Genomic DNA, 10,458 nt, shown 5'->3' on the forward strand with positions numbered 1-10,458 from the left:
TTTGTGTATTTGCACATTTACTGTTCAGGGCACAGGTAGTGTTTCAGGGTCAGAGATAATTGTGAAATAGAAATCACATGATGCAAGAGTCACGTGACCAAAGCACAAACGTCATCTGAATAATGGACATAAATGTCTTAAAGACTGTAACAAATCACTTCATGTCATTGCCAAAGACGTCAACTTAAATATTCCAGAACATTACGCATACACCATGTGTGTTTTTTCATGATGAGTTTATCGGCGCTTCAAAAATAGGTCATTTTCTTTTACTATTCACACTTTGTACAAGGTTCAAACACTCCCTGACATATGTCGCCGTGAAAACAAAGAAACAATATATTCTTGAATATGCAGCTGCATTGGAAAACAAAAACAAACGGGCATCAAAACATCCCTTTCCCTTCACCCACTTCAGCTAACATAACGGTTCTCCATGGAGAGTGCAGCCATTTAACTGTACACGTACTCTCGTCCAAACACTTTGGCCAAGTGACAACAAATACACAGGCAGGAAGCCATCGTGTCCACTTCAAGTTCTTGTTAGTGGATCAACACATCATACATTCATGGAAAAAAAAGACGGTTCCCCGTTGGCACAAGGCAAACAAAGGCATGACGATATCATCAGGCGACAAACTTGTTCTTGGTTGTGGAGCCGCTCTTTGTGGCCGTGTCGGCGTGCGACTGGTATCCGATGACCACTTTGGGCGGGACACCTAACCGCTCTTTGTACACACGCCTAAAAAGAAACAAATGCTAAAGTAAAGAGGCAATGAAAACTGTGGCTCCTCGCATATTCGCCATTCTGGACATGATTGGGCCGATCCGATCCAGTATTGATATCTGGTTCAGATACCGGCGTATTCACTCACATATTGGAGATGTCTGATCCATGAGCATAGCTAAAAGAGTATCAGCAAATGTAGCTGTTTCCACACATGCACTGCAACAGTCCTCCTCCTGATGCATTCACGGCCATACTAGTTGGACATTAGAAGTATAACAAGACAATAACTACTGGGCTGCTACAATATCATACTTGCCTGCAGTGAGGATTTTATTACAGCCTCATAAAGTCAAAGGTAACGCAACGCCATGGAAGCTACGCACAACGGTTTTGTGTTGTCTGATTGTCTGCGAAGCCGTGAACGAGTCAGGCTGAGGGCTTGGTGTGCACACGGCTATGTTTGCTGATATTTTTCTAGCTATCTTTGCTAATACTCTTTGGATGTGGTTGTAGTTGTCTTTCTTATCACAGCGATTGTTAATCGACCACCTCATTATCATACTGTATTGTATCATACTGTAGAATTTGTAAACACTACTTAACAATATTAAGTATAAATAATTTAACAATCGCTCCAGCTTTCCTGTGACCCTAATAAGGACAATCAACATCGGATTAGTATCAGTATCACCACATATCCAAATTCAGGTAACCGGATGGAAAAAATGTGGATTGGTGCTTCAGTAATTTGCCACGCTGCAAATTTGTTGATATATATTTTTTAACTCACCCACTTGTGCCGTTTCTCTCCAAAAATACAGTAGTAATGTGTGAATAATTGATATAAGCATAAAATGTGCAGCATAACACAAATTAAATCAGAGGAGTCAACCTAAAGCTAACTGAATGGTTTGGAGGGGGAGAAACAAGCTAGAGTTGTATACAGTCCCGCAGCTCACCCTATGTGTGTGATGGCCTCCTTGTTTTCATAGTCCGTGGTCCAGATTGCGATCTTGTCTCCTTTAGCTCGGACGTTGATGACGGCTCCGCACACGTCGTCACTGTGGTCGTCGAAAGCTTCACCCACCAGACACAAGAGCTGCAGCGAAAAGGAAATTGCGACATGATAGCCATCTTGCTGGCGAGAAACAGGAGGGAGGACCCCCGCAGCCATCACCTCATCGAACTTACCGTCTCCAACCAAAAGCGATCCAGGTCTGATTTGCGCTGCTGCTTGGACAGCGTTATCAGCCAGCGGCCGCCTCGTCGATTCCGCTCGTCCTCCCACATGGGTTCAATCCCATCCTGTGGATCAAGAAATGCACCTTAGTCAGATTCGTATTAGTTCGGAGGAAACTGAAGGCAGCAGTAAAACAGAGTGCTGCAGCAAAGTGGAGACTGTGGCATACATACATAAGGGATCATCTCCAAAGAAGTTTTAGAAATCATACTCTGGGGTGCCTGCTGCCGAACAGCTCGTTTTAATAGTTTTGTTGTTTAAATGTGCCCAAAGTTTATTCTTTTAAAAATACCGATATGGTGCAAAGTGTGCTTCTAAATCAATTAGCTAAAGCTGCAGACGACTCGATTCGGACATGCTCGAGCTTGGTCGTCCAAATGTGTGCGCTTACCTTAAAGAGCGAATAGTCGCATCCAGACATCAAGTTACTTGACAGCTGAATGTGGTTATACAACCTGGGAAGGTGATGATAGTAATTATATAGCAACTGAAGGCATCATGGGAACAACATGACTTACGCCCAAAAGTCCTCCACGCTGTCAAATTTGGAGATGAGACGAAGGTTTGCTTGCCACGTTTTGCTCTTGTCATTCTTGAAAAACCAGAGAGCCCATCTGCACAATACATAAATAAATGCATAACATATAAACAGACCTGAAAGAAGCATGGCTTCCACCATACCTGTTCTGCAATGGATGCTTGATGTACGACTCTGGACTCTCACATTTTTGAATCGTGCTCTCACTCACTTCTTTCTCGGGCTTGCTAGTGACTGAAGCGATCACCTAAATAAACAAACAAACGATTTTAACAAGGCTATGTTGAAGTTGTACAATTTAAATCCCAGACTAAACTAATTTAAAGAGACTGGTGACGCATGGATGCAATACAATCGCAATCCATTTAACGGAAAGCGTGAAGGGTAACCATTGGGACGCTCTTTCCCATTAGAACGCTTCAGTACACTTTGAAAGAACAGGTTTTCCTCCATAATAAATTTTCTATGCGATTTTTAAGAGAACACAATCATATCTGGCGTACGGCTGCGAGAAGATGCTAGGCTAACGTTGCTGACGTCACCTTTAGCTAGCAGCCAGCTAGCGACCGGAAGATGTACCAATAACTGTGATTTGATTCCACTGAAACTTGCAGGCCCCGCTTGGTATGGCGCATACTTCGCAAAGTAAACCATCGTCGTAGCTGACATACATGTACCGCTAGCTAACCTGGACTAATTAAGCTCCGGGCGTTCAGGGAATAACTCACCAAAACGGCGGTCGCCATCTTGTGAAACCTTCCTTTCAGTTGTTTTGGGGTCTGTTAAAATAGCTGATTGGACCACCTGGGGCATAACATTGCGCATGCGCACTGCGTTTCCATACAAAACACTGTACTGTATATAAATACAATGTTGACAAATCATTAGTATTAAGAAGTATTAATTACAGTGAACCTAAATTATAGCTGTTGGAATTAATACAATATTTTTATTTTCACAAGTCTAAACAGACTAGAACCACCATTATCTGTAATAGTCCCGGTGCAATATTTTTGAACCGCAACACTTGGTAAAAATTGTATTTATATGGTATTAAATCACTTTTGCCTCACACTATCTTGTTCATCAATATGTAACATAGTGCAGTTTATTCATATTTAGCACTTTCTCCTATGTTCATCCTCATATGAAATACTTGATGGTGCTAAACCTCCAATAATCCAAATTGTACATACATTGCTTCCAATATTAAATTATGCATGTCATATGCTATATTACTATAATTGTAGCAATATAGCATTATGCAGGTTTTCTCATATGATCAGGCATCAAAATGCAATATGTGCACTTAAAGAATAGATTGGCATGTGTTGAAAAAGATTTATTGAAACAGTTAAGGAGACCGTTAAACAGTAATCACATTAAGCGCTAGGAACGTTGAAACATTAAGGAGCTGCTTGACTGGTGGAGGCACTTCAGAAGGTCAGAACAGTGCGGATGCTGCAGGACGAGCGGGGAAATAAAAGTTACAAATGTAAATGGTAGAAAAAAAAACAAGAATTACAATATGGGAAATCTGTGCTGACCTTTCTCCAGCATGCATGAGATCAAAACCCTCTTTGATTTTGTCAAAGGGCAGCATGTGAGTGACAAACTCGTCCACCTTCAACTTCTTACTCAGGTAGTCTTCCACCAGTTTGGGAACGCTCTCCACACTCTTCCAGCCTGTCAGGACAAAAGTGAAGTTGCCACTGGATTATCGCCTCAGATGTACTCATACTGCCATGTTACGTGTTAAAATCATCACCTCCGAAAGCGGTGCCGCGCCACACTCTGCCCGTCACCAGCTGGAAAGGTCTGGTGGAGATTTCCTGTCCGGCTCCAGCGACGCCGATAATGACGCTCTCTCCCCATCCTTTGTGGCACGCCTCCAAGGCAGCTCGCTGGAACATGCAACTTCCTGTTTACTTTTGTTTTGCATAGCAAACATGATATACAATTCGGCTGCACAAGTTTGCAGAAATACGTCAAGTGTGTCGTTAGTGTGAATTTATTTTTTTGAGCAGCCCCGACATACAAAATCCCTCACCATGAGCTGTACATTTCCGATGCATTCAAAGGAGTAGTCCACGCCGCCGTCGGTCATCTCCACCAGGACTTCATTGATGGGCTTGCTGTGGTCCTTGGGGTTCACAAACTCGGTGGCTCCAAATTGCTTAGCCGTGTCATACTTGGCAGGGTTGATGTCAACACCGATGATGCGGCTTGCCCCGGCGACCTTGCAGCCCATAACAGTGGCCAAACCTACAGCTCCCAGGCCGAAGACGGCGCACGTGGAGCCGGGTTCAACCTTGGAGTGTGAGTGAAGAAGACAGAATTACAAGACTATGTGAACATGATCGTATGGTGTGGTCTTTTTCACCATACCCACCTTGGCGGTGTTCAGGGCAGCACCGTATCCTGTGGAGATGCCACATCCCAGAAGGCACACTTTATCCAGGGGAGCCTTCTGGTTCACTTTGGCCAGAGAGATGTCGGCCACCACGGTGTACTCGGAGAAGGTGCTGGTCCCCATGAAGTGGAACACTTGCTTCCCCCTGCAAGTGAAGCGGGAGGTCTTGTCTGGCATCAGGCCTTGACCCTGGGTCACTCTGCCAAAGGGTGGGAGAAGCAAACAAAACTAACTTCAATGTTGGTTTTGTATAAAGGAAGTTATTTCTGGCACAATAACAACGGTGAAACTTTATTAGTAACCCTCTGAAATAATCTACACATAAAGTTTGATTCCAGTGGATACAATAATTGAATTATGACCTCAAGTAACCTCTGTAATTGCAGCATTGACCTTAATGTGAGCCCTTAGTAACTAACTTAGTCAGTACCCTTTTTATACAGCAGAGGCCGCCACTGTGCATGGGTATATGACAAAGAATTGAACACAGTGTAAATGGCTATTACAGGAACAATATCACGTTACAATGGTGGGATTTTGAGTGTGGGGCTTTGGGCCACTCAGAAGTGCGCATTTGTCTGAGCACAAAGGTGATGTTTCTCTCCAAAAACACAGCCGTCTTGCTGTAAAACTCTGCCTAGGATTCTGCCTACAGTCCGTCATTTTGGACTTTGAATCCTATTCGACCTGCAACACTTTTTACCAGCTAGACACTACTTTTTCAACAAAAACAAACAACGCCATACCTCTCTGAGGTTCTACATTTTTACACACCGTCCGGGTCTCTGAGGTCAGCTGATCAACTGCTAATGAGAGAGCCTAAAACAAAGTGGAAGCTCAGGGGGGATCGTGCCTTTGCTGTTGCAGCCCCAAAACTTTGGAATAATATCGACAGGCCTCCTCCCTGTCTCTTTTTAAATCCCATTTTAAGACCCACCTCTTCTCCTTGGCTTTTAACACTCAGTAGGAGGCTGACTTCTTTTTACTTTTCCTTTTGGCCTTTATTTGCTCTTACTTTGATTGTACTGTGTTTTATCTCATTTTATTTGATTTAATAAATTTTACATTTGTTTTATGTTATTTTATTCTAATTTACCCTACTGACTTCATTTTTATTGTGCTTTGTATTTTTTTATCTTGTGCAGCATTTTGGAAACCTTATGTTTGTTTAATCGTGCTATATAAATAAAATGGATTGGATTGAAATGCGACTTCGGAGACAGTGTGACGCCTCTTTGGGCAGGCAAAGACGCCATCAGCCGACCCCTCGCACAGAGCCTTGGCCGTTTATCTAACAATCCATCAAAATGTAAACAAGGAACAGACACATACATTGAATATATAATATAGCTAAACAAAGTAGTACAAATTAGTTGCATGTGCACAGTAAAAAAAAAAAGATATGGAAGCGTGTGAATGAACATGGTGTCTGACATGACCTTATTTTCTGGCATAGGTTGGTCTTGGGATTTTTGCAGAACTTGCATTCACCACATTGAGGCACGTAAAGCGGGATGACAGCATCACCTTAGTACAAAAAAATAAATCATCATACACACTCCAAATGTTGACCTTTAGTTGTGACTTCTCACCTGGCTTAAACTTGGTGACACCCTCGCCGACACTTTCAACAGTCCCCGCCCCCTCATGGCCCAGGATGACTGGGAAAAGGCCCTCGGGGTCGCTGCCGCTCAGAGTGTACGCGTCGGTGTGGCACACTCCTGTGGCAAAGAGCTGAGAGAAAACATAACCAAGCTCGATTATCAAGTCTTTCTTGGCTTATGTTTGACTTTGTAGGCACGGCTGATGTTGTGGTCATGAGTGTATAAGAGTAGAATGAATAAAGACAGCATGGCCGTAGGTAGTGGAGGGCTTTATCTCACCTTGATGCGGACCTCATGAGCCTGAGGTGGTGCTACCTCCACCTCCTCGATGGACAGAGGCTTGCCAGCCTCCCAGGCAACAGCTGCCTTGCACTTGATCACCTGGGGCGGTCAATCACAGCTTTATTAAAACAATACATTCAGGTAAGTGAGTAAGTGCACCTTTGAGGCGTTATGGCTGGGTGATTGACAAGTAATGTGGCGTACGTGTGACCCTTGAACTTGCAGAAGTTCGTGTGCTAAGGACACGCACGTGCCCTTCCAGCACATTGTTAACATGATAGCTAATTTAAAAAATGGCTACATTTTCATCAATACTAGCCGCTTATTATTTTCTCGTAATTACGTAATTAAATCAGTGATTCAGACACGGCTGCCTCGACAATAGGTCCATAAGTGCCTAAAACACGTGATAAAAATAAAGTAGTTACCAACTTGGCGACATTTGCATAAAAATCAGCAGAACAAATATAAGCAGTGACTTACTTTCCCAGCAGTCTCCATACTCTCTGCTCTGCCTCGAGCGAAGTGAGCGCAGCCGCAAAAGGAGGAGAATCTGACCAATCAACGATGTCAATGGTGACGCACTTCCGGAAAATGGCCCACCGCGGAAGTTGGTTGGAAAATCATTGGCACACGTTTAAGATAAAGCCTCTTGGAGAATGCATTACTTACAGATAAAGGTTAATGCACAACGTGTAGCATATCTATAAGAATGTTTTTTTTCTTAAATTTGTAATATTTTTAAACAAATCAATACACAATTCCACATTTAATTCACTCTGATGATCAACACATAATGGATAATAACATGGATCATTTTAACTCATCTTTAAACTATTTAATGAAATATTGTAGTAGTCCAAAGGTTTTTATTTTTGTGGCATAAAATTGAGCAATCTGAAATTTCACCCAAAAGCCAAACTTTTTACTTTAATCTGTCAGGGTAGCCATTGCAAGCCATTGTAGTTTTTAGAATTTGTAGTTCTTTAGCATACCAAAAACAACACATATTACACAAAAACTTTTAATCAAGGTAATTACAAAATCTTCTGTTGACAAATTTTGAATGTTAAAAAACTTTTCTAACTTAAAAGTCTCAAATTTCCCCACTGAGGGACTAATAAAGGCATATCTTATCTTATTTGCCCACATGTCCATACGTGACTAATGATGCTTAGTAATTGCATGTGTTAATGGTCAAAGTACAAATATTTATGACTTATACAGGACAATTAACATGTCTGTGCACAAAGAGAAAAGGGGTTGTCACAAGCATACATATGAGACCTTGAAATAAAAACAAAAAAGGTCCATCACTCATACAAAAACTCGTAAAAAAAAAAAGACAGAAAACAAATCCATCCAAGAGGTATAGTCCAATGATGTGTCCACATGGGAAAGCGTTGGCACGCAGGACAAACGCTCACAGAGAACAGGGATGAATTATGACCACACGGCATATCATCTCCCACCTACAAAAGAAACACAGCTTAATATGTACTCAACATGAACACATTACAGAACATAAAAGTTGTGGAGAATGCGGTCAAACCTCTGAATCCACGTCCTCCGCCACCTCCTCCTCTCCCTCTGAAGCCACCTCCGCGTCCTCCAAATCCGCCACCTCCACCAAATCCGCCACCTCCACCAAATCCGCCACCTCTGCCTCCTCCCCCTCTTCCACCACGAAATCCACCTGAGGACCGGCGTGGATTTTAAGAAAGGGAAAAAAAGACAATACATTAACACAATAATAAAGACAGAGTTAGTCAGGTTGCAGTTTAAATTCATCACCTCCACGGCCGCCTCGTCCACCGCCTCTACCCCCACCTCGGCCTCCTCTTGGCGGGCCTTTTTCTCCGGGTGGCCTGGGCAGGAATCTCTGCAGTGGGAGGAGCTTCATTGGATCTATATAAAACTGAAAACAGAGTTTAATAGAGCAATGCAAAATAACATGTATTTAATTTGGATGCAATGTTTACCTTCTGCATCTTCTTAAACGAAGACGCCTTCATATTTTCAGACAGTTTGACGGAAAAATACTGAGGGTTTGTGTTAAGTAGATTGTGAGCAGCAATGTTGTTGATGTAAATTAACACTGAAGTGGAAGACAGAATAATAGAAAGGATACAAAGTCCCGCAGCTGTCCGAATATCTCGTCCACCTTCCCGATCTGTTCCTTGTTTTCCAGGTACACCGGCGCGTTGAAGTAAGGAACTTTGTTTTCATCTGTTGTGCATTTGCACACAATGTCATCCTCGCATGGATGCATGAATTCTCCTACAGCTGTGGAGGCAGCGAAGTAAACATAAGAACACTTGATGTGACTCAATTTTGCACCAGTTGTGAAAACATCTACAGTATTGGAACAACGTAAACCCAGGATCTCCATGGTACTGGCCCACAGTGCTATTTGTCACATTAACCCACCAACAACATATTCCGGGGGTCCAAAGTCTTGCTGTCTGTTATAACCTCCTCTACCACCACCCCTGCCGCCGCCATAGCCTCCTCTGCCGCCGCCATAGCCTCCTCTGCCACCCCCACCACGGTTAAATCCTCCACCTCTTCCACCTCGTCCTCCACCTCCTCTGAACGACATCCTTCAGGTGATCTACAAAAACAGAAATATAATATCATATCAAAATAAACTACAAGTCATTTGGTAGGAAGGATGATGGCGAGTTGACCGGACAACACAATGTATGGCTTAGCTAGCTACGTTAGCTAGCCGACCACGTAAACATATATACACAATTTGCAAAAGAAATAATGCAACATTCTATATATAGCCATCTTAACACGCAAATACTGTAAATTTAACATACAACGTATATAACTATGCAAAGTATGTTCATTGTGTCCCGTGTTCATGACTTACAACTTCAGCAGCTGCTACAGACTCCAACGATCCTCCATGCGACCACAACACGTGTGACTACAATCTGCCGTAAAGCACTACAGCCATGTCGAAAAAACGACACGGTCGTAAACCGTACACTCTGAGGGGGTGTTTGTCGACCCGGCTAAAAACAAATTGCAGTAAATTAGATAGACATGATATCCCGTGGTAAAGTAATCTGCCCAAACGGGCGTTAATTTTTTATATTAAGGATTCTAGAAAATAGGACTGCCGATTCGGCGGTACTTTTCATTGTGTCGTGGAGGAGAAAATCCGCCATGATGGTGAGCAAGAGGTGACAATAGTGTACAGTGTATTCACTAGTTCTGAACTGAATATAAAATAAAGTGATGCGCTTTGCGTACACTTTGATAAAATGGATTTATGTTGAGGCTGGAAGAGCGTGTGCAGGATTTCCCAAAGCTGGGCGACAACTACATGAAGAAGACGCGACAGCTGGATGAGTTCATCACTCACAAACTCCCACTTGAGCAAGCCAATGTGGCCTTTGAGCTGTTGGCATATAAGCGCTACAAAGTTATACAGTAATTCCTCACTCATCATGGTTAATTGGTTCCACTACCGACTGTGTTAAGGGAATTTTGATTGCTTATGTATAAATTGAATATTTTTGTATAATTGGGAGTATTGCAAACCTGTTTACACTCTTCTAAATAGTTTTTTTTCAACATTATTAGAGCCCTCTAGACATGAAGTAACAACCCTATAGTCACCTTTACACATGCGTC

The 10,458-nt window shown here is 42.6% G+C and overlaps 3 protein-coding genes across 3 annotated transcripts; all 3 read right to left on the reverse strand.

Annotated features, from left to right (window-relative positions):
• Positions 1 to 3,331, reverse strand: eif4ea (eukaryotic translation initiation factor 4ea). Its single transcript, XM_058064267.2, has 7 exons — positions 3,237 to 3,331; positions 2,652 to 2,755; positions 2,489 to 2,584; positions 2,362 to 2,425; positions 1,922 to 2,035; positions 1,690 to 1,829; positions 1 to 742 (listed from the first exon to the last, which is right to left on the reverse strand). Exons 1-7 carry the CDS (start codon positions 3,252 to 3,254, stop codon positions 628 to 630), a joined length of 651 nt encoding a protein of 216 aa, XP_057920250.2. The 5' UTR covers positions 3,255 to 3,331; the 3' UTR covers positions 1 to 627.
• Positions 3,332 to 3,819: 488 nt separating this feature from the next.
• LOC131113691 (alcohol dehydrogenase class-3) lies at positions 3,820 to 7,329 on the reverse strand. The gene is made up of 9 exons (XM_058064265.2): positions 7,291 to 7,329; positions 6,805 to 6,906; positions 6,514 to 6,655; positions 6,361 to 6,448; positions 4,901 to 5,120; positions 4,559 to 4,819; positions 4,277 to 4,412; positions 4,056 to 4,194; positions 3,820 to 3,969 (listed from the first exon to the last, which is right to left on the reverse strand). Exons 1-9 carry the CDS (start codon positions 7,306 to 7,308, stop codon positions 3,945 to 3,947), a joined length of 1,131 nt encoding a protein of 376 aa, XP_057920248.2. The 5' UTR covers positions 7,309 to 7,329; the 3' UTR covers positions 3,820 to 3,944.
• A 297-nt stretch (positions 7,330 to 7,626) lies between these two features.
• gar1 (GAR1 homolog, ribonucleoprotein) lies at positions 7,627 to 9,809 on the reverse strand. Its single transcript, XM_058064266.2, has 7 exons — positions 9,689 to 9,809; positions 9,238 to 9,421; positions 8,939 to 9,093; positions 8,790 to 8,849; positions 8,602 to 8,725; positions 8,360 to 8,503; positions 7,627 to 8,279 (listed from the first exon to the last, which is right to left on the reverse strand). The coding sequence occupies exons 2-7, from the start codon at positions 9,407 to 9,409 to the stop codon at positions 8,269 to 8,271; spliced, it is 666 nt and encodes a 221-aa protein (XP_057920249.1). The 5' UTR covers positions 9,410 to 9,421; positions 9,689 to 9,809; the 3' UTR covers positions 7,627 to 8,268.
• Positions 9,810 to 10,458: the final 649 nt, after the last annotated feature.

Source organism: Doryrhamphus excisus, linkage group LG23 (assembly GCF_037039965.1).
Source record: "Doryrhamphus excisus strain RoL-2023G ecotype Guam linkage group LG23, RoL_Dexc_Guam_v1.1, whole genome shotgun sequence".
In the NCBI taxonomy this organism is placed as follows: domain Eukaryota; kingdom Metazoa; phylum Chordata; class Actinopteri; order Syngnathiformes; family Syngnathidae; genus Doryrhamphus; species Doryrhamphus excisus.

Bases quoted from the DNA above. Each gene is read 5' to 3' on its own strand.
- eif4ea (XM_058064267.2), bottom strand. The intron at 2,036-2,361 runs GTAAGCGCACAC...CTTGATCCACAG, and splicing joins GCGACTATTCGCTCTTTAAG to GATGGGATTGAACCCATGTG. The intron at 743-1,689 runs GTGAGCTGCGGG...GTTTCTTTTTAG, and splicing joins GAGGCCATCACACACATAGG to GCGTGTGTACAAAGAGCGGT.
- gar1 (XM_058064266.2), bottom strand. From the start codon at position 9,409: ATGTCGTTCAGAGGAGGTGGAGGACGAGGTGGAAGAGGTGGAGGATTT. The intron at 9,094-9,237 runs GTGGGTTAATGT...CTGCCTCCACAG, and splicing joins ACCCCCGGAATATGTTGTTG to CTGTAGGAGAATTCATGCAT. The intron at 8,726-8,789 runs GTAAACATTGCA...CTCTGTTTTCAG, and splicing joins CGTTTAAGAAGATGCAGAAG to TTTTATATAGATCCAATGAA.
- LOC131113691 (XM_058064265.2), bottom strand. The intron at 6,449-6,513 runs GTGAGAAGTCAC...TTTTGTACTAAG, and splicing joins TGTCACCAAGTTTAAGCCAG to GTGATGCTGTCATCCCGCTT. The intron at 4,195-4,276 runs GTGATGATTTTA...TTGTCCTGACAG, and splicing joins GCGCGGCACCGCTTTCGGAG to GCTGGAAGAGTGTGGAGAGC.